Consider the following 21,712-nt stretch of genomic DNA (forward strand, 5'->3'; position numbering starts at 1 on the left):
CGTAATGCTCCGACCCCACTAAGCGAATGCTTTCAAAACACGCTCAGAGTGCTTCTCTCGGAAAGCTTTTTAAAAATTAGCTCTGCATTAGTCGACAAGAGCCTGGTCTCAAAAAACAGAGGGGCGATGGTCACTCTCTCTCACTCTCTCTCTCTCTCTCTTTTTCTTTCACTGCATCACTGTCCATCTTTACATCCATGGCTTGTCTGAACCTGTGTGTGTGTGCGTGTGATGAAAGAGAGAGAGAGAGGGAGAGAAAAAGACAGACATACTGTCTCTGTTTAATATCTGTTCTGGCTCCCTGGTATACACATAAAACCAGATTGAGCCTCCTTTTATCTCTTTAAATCCACCTTCCACGTAACAGCTGTCACAATTGATAATGTCCTTAATGCATCCGCAAATCAGGACTAGTTTCTAAATTACATCTTCCATCATGAGTGTAACACATACGACTCTGGAGAGCAGTGTGAATCCATTTCAGGCTTTTCCAAAATGATTTATTATCATAATTCTAAGGCTTATGACTGGTGTAAGAGCATATAAAGTGGGAAAGCAGCAGGGTTTAAAAACGTCTGCTGAACCAGAAGATCATTATTTTCTTCTTGGACACTTTATTTATTAATATTTATCATTATCAATGTAAACTTATTGGTTCTTCTTGTGTTTATGTGCAACATCCGAAATCCAGAGACAAGTTCATGAGCCTAATACTGTAGTTCTTTACCCTGATCCTTCATAAGGTCCTTCAGGAGATGTTTATTTGAACACTTTTGGAATAAATGCACATTTTTGTAATGGTGCTGACGCCTCGGAAAAGCATAGAAGCGCATCACCAGCACTTCATATTAGAGAGATCTACAGATAGACAGAGGGAATGTCAGTGAGATAGAGCTCGTGATTTAGTGTTATACAATCTACATTACCTCAGCAGAAACGCACACACACACACACACACACACACAAACACACACACAAACACAGAGTTGCCTTAGTCCTTGATGTCAGAAGAAATGGCCTCTCATAACTCCTACAGGACCCCAATATTTTCCCGTCTTTTATTTACAGTGAGCCATTTTTAACCCTGAACCCTGTAACACTGAGGTCACAAACACTGATTAACTAGCGCAAGAAAAATAAAGTGTCCTTCAGTCTCTTCTCTGTGGAATTCTCATGCACTTTCTGGCTTTTCTTTTTTTTTTAGTAGACAGAATAAAAAACCACTCAGCCAGGTATCAAGAATAAATGTGAGATGAATTATTTAAAATGTCAGACCAGGGAAAGAGCCTACCAAGTTACATATATTTTTTATTTCCATTTTTAATACAGGCAGTCCTGCTGTGAACAGGGAAAGAGCATTTATGGAGAGGAAGAGAAAGAAAGGTAGAGGTAAGAGAGATGTGGGTGAGATTTGTCAAAATAGCAGCCGAGAAAGGAAAGGAGAAAAGTTCTTTGAGTCGAGGTTTCTCGCTTTAGTAATGACAAATTTAAAATGGTGGAATCACATTTGTTTTTTTTTTTACCATTCTGAGAAACAATAAAAATGATCAGCATATAGCAACGTCCTTGAGAAATTATACCTAACAGCATATCATTTTTAGAGCAACATCTTTCACGGGGTCTTGTATAATGTATGTAGCACATAAATGGATTCAAACGGTCTGAAGAGCCATTTAACATTTATGGAAGGAGTCTGCAGTGTCAGAGCATCATGTACAGTCAGAACTAATGCTGTAACTGCATCTGACCAGTGGATGAACCTTTGGAATACTCTTCAATTGGAGACACTCTGTGACCACGGTTTGCATCAATAGTTCTGCATTTAAGCACCCATCACTGAACAATACACCTCAACTATGATGGAACTGTAATTAATAGTGTTGAGGATAAAGATGGGTTCAATAATGTGAGGTGCCATGCTCAAGTCCTTGAGCAAGACCAAGACCAATAATAAGACAAAGTGTTCAGTGAGCTATTGATCAGGAAGACATGAGTTTAAGCTTCATCACTGCCAAGCTGCCCCTGAACAACATTCTTAAACGAGCTCCTTGTTCATATCCTGGCTGACCCTGAACTCTGACCCAAACTTCCTAACAAACTGGGATTCATCACTATATCACTGGGACATAAGATTTTTCCAGCCACATGTGCTTCTTACCTAAACTGTAGCACAAAGCCGGAGACACACATTTGTACAGGACGTCTTTGGATGCAGGAGTGTGAAAAAAGGAGACCCAAACCTGTTCCAGCATTACAATGGCCCTGTGCACAAAACCAGCTATATGAAGACCTGCTTAAAATGGGTTTGAGTGGAACATCTCCTTTGGAATGAACTGAAACACTTACTGCACTCCAGGCCTTCTCACCTCGCCTACATCTGTAACTGACTTTACTAACACCCTTGTGGTTGAAGGAGCACAAATCTCCACAAGCACACTCCAAAATCTAGTGCAACATCTTCCCAGAGGAGTGTAAAGTTGTTCCCAAATATACTGTAACATTTGGGCAGATGCTCTAAACCAGCAACAATTATGTGATCTGTTGATGATGAAGGGCCTTGCTCAAGGGCCCAACAGTGGCAGCTTGGTGGTGCTGGGGGTTGAACTACTGTCAAATGGTCTTGTGGCAAGCAAATGAGCCACGTTTATACAATTGAGCAGTTGAAGGTTAAAGGATGTGCTCATGGGCCCAGTGGTGGCACCATGGTAGTGCTGTTTTCTGACCTCATGACCTTCACATTAAAGTGCCTTCACCACTGAGCTACCGCTGTAATGCAGTGTTAGACTGCTAAAAACCATCGTGCTCGCAATCAGAGACAGAATCTGTCAGTATTGGCTCCGTCTAGACAAACTGGACTCCCAAATGGTGAGCAAACGAACCACATCATTCAATCTGTAAAGCCGAAACCACCAAGAGGAGTGGAAGCTCTTCTCATACACTGGAGGAGCAGAGTCTGGTCTGGTATACTGAGCTCCTCAGTGACTCTTCCAGGTCCCTCCCCCAAACCTGTTCACACAAAAGCGTTTTCTTTCCTCACACGGTTTAAACAGGATCACTTTCACTCGTGCCGTCACGTACATCTGTTTCCTGAGTGGTACCGTTTTTCCTCAAAACACGTTCAGAAAAGTCTTTTCAGCTGGAAATCGATCCCAAACGCAATTATGTACCCAATTCCAGCGCATTACCGTGTGGGTAATTTCAGCTTATTTACTTTCCTTTTACTCTTTTCTCAGGTGCATTGATTTGTGGGTTGTGTTTGTTTTTTTTACTCTTTATTGTGTTTTTATCTCTTTAAGATAAACCTCACGTGCTGAATAATGCATTGTTTTTGGGTCAAAATGTTTCTGTTTAATGCAAGTAAATTCCCTATGTCTATCTTCCATGCCGGTATTTCAGAATTCAGTTGTATTTTGCTCACTAAGGTATTTTATAGCTGGGGTTCATCATTAATAAATACACCAAGACATTGTTACAGCGACATATATTTCATACGAAAGATATCAAATTGATTTCCTTTCCCTCTAATTTTTACCTTTTATCAGAATAACAATTTTCATTTTTCATGACTGTCTGAAGATGAACTCTCATTCTCATGGCTTCTTCTCGGGTGTGTGTGTGTGTGTGTGTGTGTGTGTGTGAGATGCACCTGTGATTTGATTGACACCTGGATCAGAAAAATAGTCCTGAGCTGCACCTGCTCCACACACACTTGCCAAACCACAAGAGCTTATAATAGAAAGGAAAGTTTTTCACAATCAACTATATAAATAATATGTATACTTTTATATATAATTTTATTCATGCATTCTTATGGTGACTGTAACAGATGGATGATTAAGAAGTGATAAAAATAAACATTTCAATGAGATACCAAGAAAAAAAAAGCAGGCGGGTGGAGCTGGGAAATGTGGTGCCCCCTAGTGCCCACTTACCCACACACTTTGTGATTTTGTGTGTGTGTGTGTGTGTGTGTGTGTTAGAGAGTGTGTGTGTGTGTAATCAGGTCGACACAGCTGAAAGCTCTCGCTCTTTCAGGAGGCTGGGATTAGTGTTTGCTCTTTCGCCTGTAATCAGACGCAGGTTTAACCTTCATAAACACTGCCGGCTCCTTTAATGGAGGCCGAGTTCCATCAATAGACACACGGCACGTTCCTGATTGCGCCTTATCGACTGCGCCGCTTCCAAGCGACAGCGTTACACCTCCCCAAATCTCTGCTTTTAACCTTTCCTGACATTTCACGCAAATACATTCCGTTCGAGCAGCTACACAGGGGGTAAAAGAAAATCGTGTAAAATGTACATTAATTTACAGCCACGTATATTAGTGTTTATTTACAGAGACCATTGTAATTCTTGTATTTTACGGTAAACCTGTGAACTGACAGGTTGTTTAAAATTGTGCCAAAATAAAATAATTATAAAACAGTAGTTTGCTGTAAAATCGTGTATAAACACATAGGTGCACATAGCTGTGGATTATCACCTTATACCATGATCACAAAATTGACTGACTGGATCAGAAGAATGCGTTACTTTTCCTTACACATTTTATATACAGATAGAATTCTGATGTAATTAGATTACACTTATTTATATTGTTGTATTATTTAAATATTAGGGAAATATGTGTGTGTTTGTGTGAATTATGTGTCTGTGCTCCTTCCCTGTCAGGAATGAAGCTGCTGGAGTCAAATCTTGGTGCTAGTTTTTGTCATATTTCTTATTTGAGATATTTATTTTCCAGTTCGTTAAATTACTATTCACACCTGAACTCCTTCCAGCCAATCACAATCCACTATTCACACCTGAACTCCTTCCAGCCAATCACAATTCACGATTCACACCTGAACTCCTTCCAGCCAATCACAATTCACGATTCACACCTGAACTCCTTCCAGCCAATCACAATCCACTATTCACACCTGAACTTCTTCCAGCCAATCACAATCCACTATTCACACCTGAACTTCTTCCAGCCCATCACAATCCCATATTCAGCCAAATCTGAAATATTTGTTTGTAGCACAATGGTGTCCACATTGCTGAGAAATGCAGGCTGATATTTGTGCAGTACCACAAGGTTCCACAGGTTCCTGATTGGCGCAAATTTATTCTGCATGCGGACAACGACCCCAAACACACAGCCAATACCATTAAAAACTATCTTCAAAACAGAGAAGAACAAGGAGTCCTGGAAGTAGAGTTCTGTTTTCAACATTATTGGGATTGAAGAGACAGAAGGATTTGAGGCAGCCTGCATCCCCAGAAGGTCTGTGGTTAGTTCTCAAATGGGTTTGGAACAACCTACCTGCCGAGTTCCTTTAAAAACTGTGCAGGTGTGCCTAGAAGAATTGATGCTGTTGGTCACGCCAAATATTACTTTGCTTTGGATTTATCTGTTCATTTTTTTCCATTTTGTAAACTGACACTTATATTTTTTATACTTCTATTTTTTTAAAGTATTCTTACTTTACAGCATTTTTTCACACCTGCCTAAATAATCTATATCAATATATCTTTCACATTTAAAAAATGATGTCGACATGAAAATGCACCTACATTCCTTTTGTTTTATTAATAATAAAAAAAAAAAGTGATTATTTGCTTATGAGTCGATTCTCGAGAATTTACAATCAAGAACCTGTTCAAAAGAATCGACTCTTTGGTGATCCGGATCATCTGAGCTTTCCTCTCCGGGCAGTGTCTCTGTGCGCTGCTCAGCGCGTCGCTCAGCTCCGAGTCTCCTCTTTCTCCTGCATTCGCTCCGCTCTGATTAATTTTATTGTGTTCCTCAGGAATCTACAGTGGAGAAGATCCAGTGTGGAAGAAGGATGATGTTTCTTTTCAGGAGAGACACTTTGGTCCTGGTTGTCCTCCTTCTCATCCTCCAGGCGCATGGTGAGGTCTTCGTGGTGTTGACGGAGTTTTATTTTATTTGTTTTGGATTGTTTTTGTGATTTTCTTTAAATACATAATACGCTTTTAAAGATTTGAAGAATCATTTGTGGTTTTTAGATGTAAAATTTCGCTCTAATTATTGGAACTGAAAAGTTTGGAGGTGGCTTATAACTTGGTTGGATTTGTGTTTATTTCTCTCGGGATTATTTATATAATGCACATGGATATATAAATATCTATCTATATATATATATATAAATAAAAAATATATAATTCAGAATAAGACCAATTATTGTATTATTTTTACTTTCTGGTGATTAGTGTTCATTCCTGGCACACACTATAGAAATAAAAATCATTTTTTTAGATCAGTTTATACCTTCCAATGTTCTATGCATAATGTGTTTAAGGATGGAGACTGTCACAAAGCAGAATAACAGTAATAAATAAGAACATTTACATTTGTTCATATATCCTTATAATTTCATCCCTAATGAGTGAACAAAAGGTTACGGTGGTGAGGTGAAAACCTCATTAATCTTTTTGTCCAACAGACTTTAAGGACAAAAGTACTGGGACTTTTCCAGCCATATGTGGTTCTTCTCCAAAATGTTCCCTCAAACTTAGAGACACACAATTGTGTCAGACGGTCAGAATTGTGTCAGCCAGTGAACTAGGAGCCCGGAAACCCATTCCTACATGACAGTACCCCTGTGCACAAAGCTCCATGAAGATATGCTTGACATTGGTTGGTGTGTGGCAGATCTCCAGACCCTATTGAACACTTTTGGGATGACACAAAATCTAGTGAAACATCTTCCCATTAGAGTAGAGCTTTTATTAAAACAGCAAATACATTTTTCCTGATGAATATTCAGGAAAATCCGGGACTTCTCTCGTAATCATTACGCAAATCGACGTCATTTACCTCGAAGTTCATCACAGTCCTCCTCCTGTTTAAACGTAGCGCGTTAACAAACAAACAAGCAACAATAATCGTATTTTATATGACTAGCCTGTGAAATTACAAGCTGTAACCTCCATCAATCTTCTAGTTCATGCACAATAAGTTCGACCGGTCCTCGAGCACTTCCACAACTCGCTTCAATCCGGGTTTAATAGCTCACGCCGCTTCGTAACTGTCGCGCGCTTCGCTTTGCTGCTTAGCTAATGAGTAATTAGCCTTTAGGAGAATAATAATTACTCTCCTGTCGACAGACTTTTCATCGCTAATCAGTCTTTATTTCTAACGTAGTCTCTAATGATAAATAAATAATCGAACACGATGGCAAAACCTGTTCAGGTTTCTTCTGGGTTCTCTGGTTTCCTCCATCAGCACCGGTCATATTAAGAGGGTTACACAGTAAATGTCTTTGGGATGTGTATACTCGAGAACACAACACACACACACACACACACACACACAGATTTTGAGAGCATCCAAGCAAAGTGGCCTCGGTCCAATCACAATTCAACTCCATCCTTTAATGAGAGAAATTTAATTCATCCTTGTCAACTTTTTTCAATCCCACTTCATTTTCTTTTTACTCCTTCCATCTTCCTCTCCTTCTCCTTCCCCCTTCTCCTTCCATCTTCTTCTTCTTTCTCTCCTTTTATCTTCCTTTCCTTCTTCTCCTACCCCTTCTCTTCCCACATTCATCTGCTTCTTTTCATTTCACCTTCCTTTTATCTTCCTCTCCTTAAATGTTTCTCTCCTTCCATCTTTTCCTTCCATCTTATCTCTTTCCACCCTCCTCTTTTTCTACCCTCATCTTCTTCTCCTCCTTCTATCTTTCCCTCCTTCCTCTCGACCCATCTTCCTGTTTTTTTTTTTTTTTTTTTAGATTTAGTCAATTTCTGTCTGTTAAATTTTTCTTTGAATTTGATCAAAATTATACTTTTTCAGTTCCACAAACTCTTCAGATGTTTTTATATTTGGTTTCAGAAAATATATCCAGTATGACCCCCGAAAAAAAACAACAACCCAGAAGAATCCGATCCAGGATGCTTTGAACCTGAACGTTACCGAATGTAGCTAATATATACATAAAATACACAGCAGAAAGGGGCGGAGCCAAACGTGACATTACAGATTAATTGTGTTTTTATAAACGCGAGATCGCTGCTGCACCTGGGCTGAAAGGCCGTGAGCTGTTTTATTCGCTTCCCCTGAGGTTGTTGTGGTGCAGGTTAGTGGGTTTGGCCTGTGTGAGGTTCTTCCTCATTAGTTTCAGGTACAGAATGCTGCTGTCAGATTTGGGACACAGCCTCCTCTTTCAGGTCTCGAATGGATGTGAGAGGACCCAGGGCTCAGTCACGTTTTTACTGCTGTAATGAGGAGTATTAAATTTACAGTCAACACACACACACACACACACGCACAAACACACACGCACGCACACACACACACGCACACACAGGTATTTTTGGTGGAATGGTTTAATATCTCATGGTGTTGTCTGCCCAGAGTGTTAGAATAGTCACTTTGCCTCAGGCTCTGCTGTGTGTGTTTGTTTTCATGTGTGTGTGTGTGTGTGTGTGTGTGTGTGTGTGTGTGTGTTCATATAGCAGTATGTGATTCTCTGACATGCAGGAATCCGCCCATGCAGAATTTGTTACAGATGGAGAGAGAGACAGATAGAGAGAGAGAGAAATGAAGCGACAAAGTGTAAAAGAGGCAGAAAGAAGAGAAACAGTGTTAGAGGGACATTTGGAAAGAGAGAGAGACAGAGACAAAAAGGTAAGACAGAGAGACAGTTACAGAATGTTGTTGTTCTCCTTTATCTCCTTCCATCTTCCTTTCCTTTTTCTCGTTTTATCTTACTCACCTGCTCCCTCATTCTCCTCTCCTTCCATCTTCCTCTTCTTTCTTTTTCTATATTTCATCAATTTCTCTCTGTTCTCTTTTCTCTATTTTTCTTCACTGGCCTTGTCTGGGTTTTTTATTTCTTTTCAACACTATTTCTCTCTCTCTCTCTCTCTCTCTGTGTCCTTTTTTCGCCTCACTTTAAATTAAATAAGATCTTGGTGGAGTCTGCGGGTTACTAAAGCTCTGAAACACTGAGTCCTACACACACACACACACACACACACACACACACACACACACACACACACACACACTCTCACACACACGTTCTCCCAGGGTCCACGGGTTTCCTCCAGGGTTCTCAGATTTCCTTTGTCATCCCTTTCTTACTTGATTTCCATCCCCTTTGTACTCATGTATTTTTGTGTACTCAATTGTGTAAAAGTGTGCGTGTGTGTGTGTGTGTGTGTGTGTGTGTGTGTGTGTGTGTGTGTGTGTGTGTTGATAAACAGCAGTGTTCACGGCTCATCCGTGAACACACATTTAGTGATGATGACAACTGGTCACAATGCAACACTGAGTGTGACGCATGCTCTGGAAAAGGCCCTCACACACACACACACACACACACACACACACACACACACACACACACACCCTTTTGTGTGAGAGGTCTGTACATGAGATAGTCTCTAGGTGACAGGAAAAGGCCTCTTGTCTGATTCTATCTTTGTGGCTTCTTTGGCACTAAGAACAAAACACACTTAACATCTGTACTTTTCACAGTGAGCGGCAATAGGAGATTTTTTGTGTGTCTCACACACACACACACACACACACACACACACACACACACACACACACACACACACACACTCAGTGAAAGAGAAGGTTATATATTGTGTCAGTGATTATTACAGTGAACCAAACACACGAGTTTAACGTAGCGGTTCAGTACGAGTGTAAACGACGTAACGAGACGTTTCCTGCCGGATTTCATTGGAACAAAGCATTTCATAATTAATATTCAAAAATGCTTCTATATCCCTGACTAACCCTAATAAACCACAGAGCCAGTGGAGACTTAACACACCCCAGGGTAATTAAACAGGAAAACACTCGCACTTACTCTCTCTCACACACACACACACACACACACACACACACACACACACTTACTCTCTGACACACACAAACCCATCCCATTCATCTTCCATTTTTTCCATCTTCATGTCCCTTCTCTCATTCCATCGTCCTCTCCTATTTCTCCCTCCATCTTCCTCTCCTTCTTGGGGAATGAATCCACACAGGTGTGATAGAGGCAAAGCCGCTGTTCAGTTCTGAAGCTTCACAGCCTCATATTAAGCTTCTTCATCATGAGCTCTGGGGATGTGAGAGTCAGGTTTAGATTGTGACTCATTTACATTGTAGAAGAATTGAAGATACACTGGAGTAGAAGAAATCTGTCACAGTGTGTGCTGTGGAGGATTTAACTGTTCCAAAGGGGGAAAAAATATTGATAAGCTTCAGCTTTTGACTTTTAAATAGCTGATTGTCTTTTTTCCTCTACCAGATTAAAGCAATCGTGTGATTTTATCTAAAAAATGTGTTACCTGAACTGAAACTCTTCGACTCCATCCTAATTAACAATACAAAGATGTCATGTACAATTGTGTGTTTGTGGTAAAAGTTTGGGGAAGAACCACATATGGGTGGAAAAGTCAGGTGTTCCAATACTTTTGGCCAAATAGTGTAGTGAAAATAATGCATGACATTTTATAGCTTATTTAAATGAGTGTGCTGATGATCTGTTTTTGTTTTTTTCACATTGCTGATGTGCAGCAGATGAACACCAGGCTGTCACTAAGCTGCGTATAAATATAGTCCTCTCCTGTTGCTTTTAACAACATTGTGTGTGTGTGTGTGTGTGTGTGTGTGTGTGTAGAGTGCCTGTCATCGAAAGGAGAGGACCGGCTGTTCCGCCGCCTCTTCCGGAAGTACAATCAGTTCATCAGGCCGGTGGAGAACGTCTCAGACCCTGTGACGGTGGAGTTCGAGGTCTCCATCTCTCAACTCGTCAAAGTGGTAAGAATCCTGTTTTGAACGGATGCGATCACACTTCCTGTTTATGTCAGGAAGTATTTATTCTAGGCTTCTTGACAGCTCCCAATATTTTATGCTTTATTTTATCTCTCTATATATATTTTTTTTGCTGCAGCTTTTTTTGACACTCAAACCTGTACATGGTGCAATCATTCTGAAATTCTATAAGAAAAAAGTTCTCCAGGATGCAAACTTGGTTATTTTCGAAGCTGGATTTAAAAAAATGAGAAAAGTCAGTACATCGTTCTTCAAAGTTTTCATTCTAGTTATAGCCAGCGACTTGCTTCAGATCATTATAACTAGTAATTAAATTAACGTCAGTTTTATTCTATAAATGCTATACCTGATACATATGTTTTTCTTTAATTTAATACAGATAACAGACAAGTATATATACACACACTGAAACAAACCTGAGCTAAAACTGTTCCTGATTGGGTAAGAAGAAATAATAACCGGTGATGTGTGAGTCCAGATAAAGATTTCCTGTATACCTTACATACTCACATCATAAAGATCCTATAGACACTGAACAGATAACAGGAATGTGTTTAGAGAACCAGTGTGAGAACCATCTTAACACTAACACATACAGTCATCAAGCTAAACCATGTTATAGCTGCTACATCTCCTTGGTTGTGCAATGAGGTGCTTCCAAGCTAAAAATGCAGTAACGTCAAATCCGGTGTTCTGTGCTAAAACGCTCCCCTGCCACAGACTGCCCCAACTTATCTCATAATTATGAGATACTAATTCATAATTCTGAGATAAGGATTTTATAATTATGAGATATTAAGTCGTAATTGAGATAAGTTGTAATTGAGATAAGTCATAATTATGAGATATTAAGTTGTAATTATGAGATATTAAGTCATAATTATGAGATCCTATCTGTGATTATTTTTCTTTGTGAATGCAAAGCACTTTTGTAGGATCAGGACCACATTTTGCATGAACTGTTCTGCGTTTAAGTGCCGATCACTGAACACCTCAACAATGATGGAACTGTAATGAACAGATGTTCAGGGTGTTCAGGATGAGGACAGATTTCCATACTTATGACCAGGTGTCCGCAAACATTTAGCAATATGTTTGTACCACCCATGGGTTTGTTGTTCTACAGTTTTACTGACAGACTTCCTCCATTTCATTTAAAATGCTTTCCAAGGTTCCACAGTCAGCAGATTCAGTTTGAAGCTTCTCAGTCATACTGGGTATATGATCTTTCCCAGCACATCAGCACTTTCCAGTTCCTATCAGATGATATTTATGGCCTGGTCCAGTTACTATCCGCTTCCAGGAAAATTCCTGCACTGCTTTTTTTTCTTTTTTGACTTCCAAAAGAACAGTTTTATTTCCATCGCTAGCAGGTCAGAGAGTGCAATAGGACTGAAATTTCCACTCTCAGCTCCCAGGATGTCCAGCAGACACTGTGCTTAGCGGTGCAGATTAAATTATCCTCTCCACAGTTATCTATCCAATGCCACAAGCTTTCTTCCCCGAACTCAACTCGAGTCTGCATATTCACAAATTCGCTATATTTATATTCTGCGCTTTGCTTTGGACAATTTGTATTCTTTTTTGTTTTGAAGTAAACGCGACATCGTAACTGCGCGACTCCCTGTTTTACTGAGCTTGTTTGTCCATTTCTACACGACAGCTAGTTTAACAAACCGGCTAAGTAGCATGCTAATCATCAGGAAGTTCCTCTTTGAGTTTATTGATCTTATTAGCAAGCACATTTTGAGAGAAGGGAAGGCTGTGGAGAGCATGTAAGATGGAGATATTTGCTCATAGCTGACTCCTGGAAGAGATTTTACTTCAGAGTGGTGGGTTTATATCATTCAGCAAATCGTATTAAACTCATTTCACTTTACCTTTAAAAGCGCTTTTGTTGTGTTGTTCCATGTTCGATTTTCTGTGTTTCATCTTTTCTGTCTCCAGGATGAAGTCAATCAGATAATGGAGACCAACTTGTGGCTACGACATGTAAGTCATATATGTGTGTGTGTGTGTGTGTGTGTGTGTGTGTGTGTGTGTGTGTGTGTGTGTGTGTATATGTAAAGGGCAGAAATATAAAATAGTTGTCTACTTAAAATGTGCCTACAACACATCAGAACTTGGGCAACAAGAGCAAGAGTGGAAAACCACTACAGTCCAGCTCATAGATACAACAGGTAATATTCGGGATTTGGAAATGAGAACTGATTCCTCCATAAATGAGGAAATGTAGCCACAATGTTTTTCTCAACAAATCAATTTTAGACAGCACTGTCAGAAATAATCTACTGGGCAAAACTCCCTGTAGCAAAGCAGGATTGATTTAGTACAAGAACCTAAAGTAAATTTATGACGTTAAATAACCGCGTACAGAAGCTAGTGTGAGCTGGGACTGAGAGAGAATCAATGTGTGTTATGCAGGTAACTCCCTTTTTATACACATTAGGTCAATACAGAAAGAACAGGAATTTTAGTGTGTTGTGTGTGTGTTTTGGGACTTGTCAGGTAAGCTTTAATGCACTTCTTTTTATTTTAGATTAAATGCGATTAGGATCAAATTACAGTAATGTTTGCGGAAATGCAAATCGAACTGTTGGTTTTCTTTTTTGACTTGTTTTCTCTGCTTATGGTCGGCAGTATAACATTGCATATTACATTATAGCTGCGTGATATATAGGTTACTAAAGTGTAGTGGGGTGGAGTATCACTGGGTGGAGTGTAGCTTTATAGAGTATCACTGGGTGGAGTGGAGCTTTATAGAGTATCGCTGGGTGGAGTGTAGCTTTATAGAGTATCGCTGGGTGGAGTGTAGCTTTATAGAGTATCACTGGGTGGAGTGTAGCTTTATAGAGTATCGCTGGGTGGAGTGTAGCTTTATAGAGTATTGCTGGGTGGAGTGTAGCTTTATAGAGTATCACTGGGTGGAGTGTAGCTTTATAGAGTATCACTGGGTGGAGTGAGCTTTATAGAGTATCTCTGGGTGGAGTGTAGCTTTATAGAGTATTGCTGGGTGGAGTGTAGCTTTATAGAGTATCGCTGGGTGGAGTGTAGCTTTATAGAGTATTGCTGGGTGGAGTGGAGCTTTATAGAGTATCGGTGGGTGGAGTGTAGCTTTATAGAGTATCGCTGGGTGGAGTGTAGCTTTATAGAGTATCGCTGGGTGGAGTGTAGCTTTATAGAGTATCACTGGGTGGAGTGGAGCTTTATAGAGTATCTCTGGGTGGAGTGTAGCTTTATAGAGTATTGCTGGGTGGAGTGTAGCTTTATAGAGTATCGCTGGGTGGAGTGTAGCTTTATAGAGTATTGCTGGGTGGAGTGTAGCTTTATAGAGTATTGCTGGGTGGAGTGTAGCTTTATAGAGTATCACTGGGTGGAGTAGCTTTATAGAGTATCGCTGGGTGGAGTGAGCTTTATAGAGTATCACTGGGTGGAGTGTAGCTTTATAGAGTATCACTGGGTGGAGTGTAGCTTTATAGAGTATTGCTGGGTGGAGTGTAGCTTTATAGAGTATCGCTGGGTGGAGTGTAGCTTTATAGAGTATCACTGGGTGGAGTGTAGCTTTATAGAGTATTGCTGGGTGGAGTGAGCTTTATAGAGTATTGCTGGGTGGAGTGTAGCTTTATAGAGTATCGCTGGGTGGAGTGAGCTTTATAGAGTATCGCTGGGTGGAGTGTAGCTTTATAGAGTATCGCTGGGTGGAGTGTAGCTTTATAGAGTATCGCTGGGTGGAGTGTAGCTTTATAGAGTATTGCTGGGTGGAGTGTAGCTTTATAGAGTATCGCTGGGTGGAGTGTAGCTTATAGAGTATCACTGGGTGGAGTGTAGCTTTATAGAGTATCACTGGGTGGAGTGGAGCTTTATAGAGTATCGCTGGGTGGAGTTGAGCTTTATAGAGTATCACTGGGTGAGTGTAGCTTTATAGAGTATTGCTGGGTGGAGTGTAGCTTTATAGAGTATCGCTGGGTGGAGTGTAGCTTTATAGAGTATCGCTGGGTGGAGTGTAGCTTTATAGAGTATCGCTGGGTGGAGTAGCTTTATAGAGTATCGCTGGGTGGAGTGTAGCTTTATAGAGTATCGCTGGGTGGGTGTAGCTTTATAGAGTATTGCTGGGTGGAGTGTAGCTTTATAGAGTATTGCTGGGTGGAGTGTAGCTTTATAGAGTATCACTGGGTGGAGTGTAGCTTTATAGAGTATCGCTGGGTGGAGTGTAGCTTTATAGAGTATCACTGGGTGGAGTGTAGCTTTATAGAGTATCACTGGGTGGAGTGTAGCTTTATAGAGTATTGCTGGGTGGAGTGGAGCTTTATAGAGTATTGCTGGGTGGAGTGGAGCTTTATAGAGTATCACTGGGTGGAGTGTAGCTTTATAGAGTATCACTGGGTGGAGTGTAGCTTTATAGAGTATTGCTGGGTGGAGTGGAGCTTTATAGAGCTTTATTATCAGAAATAATCTACTGGGCAAAACTCCCTGTAGCAAAGCAGGATTGATTTAGTACAAGAACCTAAATTTATGACGTTAAATAACCGCGTACAGAAGCTAGCGTGAGCTGGGACTGAGAGAGGGTCTGCTTATGTCCGAATCAATGTGTGTTATGCAGGTAACTCCCTTTTTATACACATTAGGTCAATACAGAAAGAACAGGAATTTTAGTGTGTTGTGTGTGTGTTTTGGGATTTGTCAGGTAAGCTTTAATGCACTTCTTTTTATTTTAGATTAAATGCGATTAGGATCAAATTAGATTAAATGCGATTTGGATCAAATTACAGTAATGTTTGCTGAAATGCAAATCGAACTGTTGGTTTTCTTTTTTGACTTGTTTTCTCTGCTTATGGTCGGCAGTATAACATTGCATATTACATTATAGCTGCGTGGTATATAGGTTACCAAAGTGTAGTGGGGTGGAGTATCACTGGGTGGAGTGTAGCTTTATAGAGTATCGCTGGGTGGAGTGGAGCTTTATTGAGTATTGCTGGGTGGAGTGGAGCTTTATAGAGTATTGCTGGGTGGAGTGGAGCTTTATAGAGTATCGCTGGGTGGAGTTGAGCTTTATAGAGTATTGCTGGGTGGAGTGGAGCTTTATAGAGTATTGCTGGGTGGAGTGGAGCTTTATAGAGTATTGCTGGGTGGAGTGGAGCTTTATAGAGTATTGCTGGGTGGAGTGGAGCTTTATAGAGTATCGCTGGGTGAAATGTAGCTTTATAGAGTATTGCTGGGTGGAGTGGAGCTTTATAGAGTATCACTGGGTGGAGTGGAGCTTTATAGAGTATCACTGGGTGGAGTGTAGCTTTATAGAGTATCGCTGGGTGGAGTGTAGCTTTATAGAGTATTGCTGGGTGGAGTGGAGCTTTATAGAGTATTGCTGGGTGGAGTGGAGCTTTATAGAGTATCGCTGGGTGGAGTGTAGCTTTATAGAGTATCTCTGGGTGGAGTGTAGCTTTATAGAGTATTGCTGGGTGGAGTGGAGCTTTATAGAGTATCGCTGGGTGGAGTGGAGCTTTATAGAGTATCGCTGGGTGGAGTGGAGCTTTATAGAGTATCACTGGGTGGAGTGGAGCTTTATAGAGTATCGCTGGTGTGTGTGTGTATGTGTGCATGCTGTATAAGTGCCTTGTGAACTTATGAACTTGGCTGTTGTTGAGCCGTTCTGGAGAAAATCCATTTAGCTGTTAATAATTGATATATTTTTCTCCTGATGCTGCTGAAAGCTAGCTCTCTAACTCTGCATGTAGAAGTATAGGGGAGAAAAAGACCGGTCTGTCCATCTCAAGGTTTGGTGTTCAGCTTTTTCTGAGCTCACTCGAGTCTGGCTTCTGTGCTCAGTCTCTCATAAGCATGGTGTTTCCACATCGTTTGCTCCCCCTGATGTTTTTTTGTTTGTTCAGAAACACTGGTCTGACGTCTCTAAAGGGCTCAAGGCAGCCTCGATATTATGGACAGTAAAATTATATTATTACATAAACACCTATCCAAATAGTTATAGGTCAAGGATTTTTTATTGTGTTCAAATACAAAATATATGTAGAGCTACCAACAGCTTGTTGCTTGGACAATATGATGGATGTTTCAGCCTTTGTCATAGCAAATGTGAATAAAAACATTTGTAAGGGAATTCAATGAAGGGGAAAGGTCATGAAGGATACTGTTATTTCTGCAGAAACAGATGAACAGCTTGAACAGTGGCTGCTCCACACACACACACACACACACACACACACACACACTATAGTACCTTGTGAGGACCATCATGTTTTGGATGTACTCTGCACAGAGACAGTGTTGCGGCAATGAATCACATCTTGTTCATGAGCGAGTGTGATGCAAAGGCACGCAGCATGTATTTATACATAAATAATTCATAACTTGATGAGTGACTGTGCGTCTACTTCAGGGAGAGATGGAGAGATACCGAGAGAGAGATGGAAGTATACTGTATGGATGATTGACACGTACTTGTTGTACCAAGATGAAGTTTCTACAGAATACTAGGAACATGGTATTCTATTGGTATCTGACTTGGGATCAGAAGGTCAAATCTGGAGGTTGACTACTTACTATTATTGTATTTACTGTTAACCGATTAATCAAGGGATAGTTTTTCAAATGGATACTGGAAAAAAACAACACTCCATGTAAAATAGTAATCACCTTTATTACAAAAATATATAAACAGTACTGAATCATGAAAATGTGCAAAATAAAATAAATATAATTTAATCAATGTACTGATATAATTTAGAAATACTAAATATAATATAGCGCTCTCCGTACAGTGCGTTTGTAAAATCAAACAGCCTGTGGCGTTAGTGAGTCACCTCTAGAGGCCGCTTTCCGAATGACAGCGGACCTTCTCAGTCGCTCCAGCTACAGACACAACCCTGAAAAACTATCAGTTTGGATTTTTGGCGATAGCTGATAGTTCCAGCAAACGAATATCGGTGCTGATTAATCTGCAAAACCTATGAATCGGTCGACCTCTAATCAGATTCCAGCACCACCAAGCTGCATCTGTGGGGTCCTTCAGCAAGGCCCTCAACCCTTAACCACTCAGTTATATATTGCATGCTCTGGGCATCTGCCAAATGCCATAAATGTGAATGTTATGTAAATATGTAAACTAACTAACTAACATGTAAATGATTAACATTAGCATTAACAAAACAGTATCGTATGTCTGAGGAAACAAATAGAAAAAATACATTCAACTTATAGTCAAAAAGAAGAATTCGCTTTGACACTAAAAACCCTGAGAAAAAACTATATACAGGTAGTCCCCAAGAATGGTTCAGCATATGATTTTTTGATCTTATCGAAATAAGGGGCTATTTACCCTCTTCTGCATAGATGAGTTCACAGATGAGAATGATGGGCCTGACAGGGAAGACAGTAAACACCATCTCTTACACCAAGACACCCGAAAGAATTCAACTACTGACAATATTTTTAATGTATTCACTGTAGATATGGAACGACTACAAGCTGAAATGGTCTCCAGCCGATTTCGACAGCATCGAGTACATCAGGGTTCCGTCCAATAAGATCTGGAGGCCTGATATTGTCCTCTACAACAAGTAGGCATCTTTTATGAAGGCTTTTGGAAGCTGTCTGTATTAGAGAACCCTTGAGGAAACTTTAACGTGCATGCTGTTATTGTAAAGGTCCTGAGAAACATTTGAAGGAACGTTCTGGAAAGTTGTGTGAGGGTTAGGGTTGCAAACGGATGTAAATTTTCCTGTACATTTCTGGAAACTTTCGATGGGAACTCCAGCTGGGGAATTCGGAAACATTCAAAGTTGGAAACTTACAAGGAATTTATGGGGAATAAAAAAAATGACATTGAACTTTGATTTAATTGTTAATATAATGTTGTTGCACAGTAGCTTACACACAGCACCAGGACGCTTTAAACATAAATGTCTGTAATATTTATGTAAATTACTCGCCAAGATGGACACTTATTTATGTGCCGGATTCGAGAAATGATGTGTGTTATGGAGAAATGCACAGTGGGGAGTGTAGGAGGGCGTGGCCTATGATGATAAATGTGCAGGTAGAAATTCACCTGAAATTGCATCCAATCTGGTTGTAAGGTTATAAGCAAACCCATAACAATTTTGTAAATTCCCAGTTTATTCCCATTAATTCCCATGGAAAGTTTCCAATCTCGAAAGTTCCTAGAATTTTGCAACCCTATCGAGGGGGTCTTTATTTACGTTATTTACCCCCCACACACACCCACTCAGTGCTGTAGGTGATTTCTTGGTTGAAGACAAGACTAAAGCTCTGCTGAAGTACGATGGAACCATCACGTGGGTCCCTCCGGCCATCTTCAAGTCGTCCTGCCCGATGGACATCACCTACTTCCCCTTTGACTACCAGAATTGCTCGATGAAGTTTGGTTCGTGGACATACGACAAAGCCAAGATCGACCTGGTTCTGATCGGCTCCAAGGTCAACGTCAAGGACTTCTGGGAGAGCGGCGAGTGGGAGATCATCGACGCGCCGGGCTACAAGCACGACATCAAGTACAACTGCTGTGAGGAGATCTACACGGACATCACGTACAGCTTCTACATCCGCCGCCTGCCTCTGTTCTACACTATCAACCTCATTATCCCGTGCCTCCTCATCTCCTTCCTGACCGTCCTCGTCTTTTACCTTCCGTCGGACTGCGGCGAAAAGGTGATGCTCTGCATTTCCGTCCTTCTCTCCCTCACCGTCTTCCTCCTGGTCATCACAGAGACCATCCCCTCCACGTCGCTGGTCATCCCGCTGATCGGCGAGTACCTGCTTTTCACCATGATCTTTGTTACTCTCTCCATCGTCATCACCGTCTTCGTGCTCAACGTGCACTACCGCACTCCCACCACGCACGCCATGCCCTCCTGGGTACGCGCCGTTTTCCTGCGAGCTCTGCCCAGAATCATGTTTATGAGACGCCCCACGGACCAGTCTGAGTCGTCCAGGAACGCCGGCTTGCCTGAGGGATCGCCCGGAGAAGGAGAAGGCAAGAAAAGCAACTGTCTTGAGTTCGGTGAAGGAAAAGCAGCAGAAGGGGAGGTGAAGAAAGCGCCATGTCCACGCCATCCGGTCAAAGAGCCTCCCGAAGGGGATTGTGGGAAACCGAGTCGGCAGCTGAGCGGCGTAAACACGATGGTGGCGTTTTCGGTCGTGTCTCCTGAAATCAAGCAGGCCATCGAGAGCGTCAAGTACATTGCGGAGAACATGAGGAGCCGCAACAAGGCTAAAGAGGTAGATATATACACACACACACACACACACACACGCACACACTGCACACATCATAGTATTTATATTTTCTAGCTTCTATCCATCCATTATTGTCCTTCCTTCCTTCCTATCTTCTTTCTTACCTTCATTCGTTCGTTCGTTCCCTCTGTCGAGTTTTCCTTTCTTTCTTTCTTTCTTTCTTTCTTTCTTTCTTTCTTTCTTTCTTTCTTTCTTTCTTTCTTTCTTTCTTTCTTTCTTTCTTTCTTCTTTCTTTCTTTCTTTCTTTCTTTCTTTCTTTCTTTTATCATTCCAAATTCTTTCCATTCTTTCTGTTTTGACCAGGTCTCTTCCCACTATTCATTTGTTAATTCATTAAATTTTTTTCATCCACTTGTCTTTCGAACTTCTTTTTCTGTCATCCCGTTTTTTTCTTTTCCTTCTTTCTTGTTCTTTTCCTCATCATCCAGTTAGCGGATAAACTCTAAACCCCGTCCACTCGCCTTACTGCTCAGTGACATCACACGGCTAATATCCTCGTCCCAGCACATCAGCTTTCCGTCTATAAATATGCCGTTTACCTCCCTCTGTGAAATGCTCGCTGTGTGATATGGAAATTCTTCACACTTCTCCATCCTACGTTTTCTCCACCTCCTCATCGCTGTGATGCAGAAGCTCGAGGATCTGTCACTCGCTATGACATCACCGCCACTCACGTCGTCCCATGGTGGTGGTGGTGGTGGTGGTGGTGATGATTCCGATTTATTCTTCCTTTTTCTTCTTTCATTCCAGGTGGAGGACGATTGGAAGTACGTTGCCATGGTAATCGACCGTATCTTCCTGTGGGTGTTTGTGACGGTGTGTTTGCTTGGAACAATGGGTCTCTTCTTCCAGCCTCTTATCAGTTTCCTGGCATGACGGCTGACCGGAGACACACCGATCGCTTAAATCACTGATTCACGAGTTTCCACGTACCATCACCTAGAAGAAATGAAGAACGAGCTTTCACACCTTTTAATCCATGTATATGTTGTAGTACGGTTCAGGTGTGAAACAAACTAATTGGACAAAAAATATATTGAAATAAAAATACAGTATATGGGCAAAAGTATTGGGACACCCATACGGAAAAGTTCTTCCCCAAACAGTTACCGCAAAGATGGAAATCTTCCCTTCACTTAAACTAGGAGAGCCAAACCTGTTCCAGCATGTGCACAAGGCCTGCTTTACATGGAGTGGAAGATCTCCTGCTATAGATCTCCAACCCTATTGAACACCTAAATTGTTCACTCTGACTGGACCCCAGAAGCCTCCTGACTTCCATAGGTACATCATGAATCTCCACAAATCTCCAAAAAAAAAGCTAGTGGAACATCTTCCCAGAGGAGTGGAGCTTATTATAACAGCACATAGGGGAGGTAATGTGTAACCACATGTTCAAAAAACACTCAGGTTCCCACAAACATTTGTCCATATAGTGTAACTAATTCAACCAACATGATATTTCGAAAAGACTTAAAAGTTCCTTCTTCACACCACAGAAAATGCCACGCTTGTTAGAAACCTACACTCTTTGGCCAAAAGTCCTGGTTTATGCAATAACTTATATTAAATCGTGTGACCTCCATAGATAGCACTGGTTATAGAATGTGTTGTACTGAAGAGCTCATTCCTGAC

At 41.0% G+C, this 21,712-nt stretch overlaps 1 protein-coding gene across 2 annotated transcripts; it reads left to right on the forward strand.

The window, feature by feature from the left end:
- Positions 1 to 5,141: 5,141 nt before the first annotated feature.
- chrna6 (cholinergic receptor, nicotinic, alpha 6) lies at positions 5,142 to 21,146 on the forward strand. Of its 2 annotated transcripts, XM_046842515.1 has the most exons (7): positions 5,142 to 5,269; positions 5,796 to 5,898; positions 10,653 to 10,792; positions 12,755 to 12,799; positions 18,269 to 18,378; positions 19,051 to 20,059; positions 20,828 to 21,146. In XM_046842515.1, the coding sequence occupies exons 2-7, from the start codon at positions 5,832 to 5,834 to the stop codon at positions 20,951 to 20,953; spliced, it is 1,497 nt and encodes a 498-aa protein (XP_046698471.1). In that variant the 5' UTR covers positions 5,142 to 5,269; positions 5,796 to 5,831; the 3' UTR covers positions 20,954 to 21,146. The 2 variants fall into 2 exon arrangements, with proteins under 2 accessions (XP_046698471.1, XP_046698470.1); XM_046842514.1 differs by lacking the exon at positions 5,142 to 5,269 and having other exon boundaries at positions 5,686 to 5,898.
- Positions 21,147 to 21,712: the final 566 nt, after the last annotated feature.

This window comes from Silurus meridionalis, chromosome 28, assembly GCF_014805685.1.
Source record: "Silurus meridionalis isolate SWU-2019-XX chromosome 28, ASM1480568v1, whole genome shotgun sequence".
NCBI classification, from domain to species: domain Eukaryota; kingdom Metazoa; phylum Chordata; class Actinopteri; order Siluriformes; family Siluridae; genus Silurus; species Silurus meridionalis.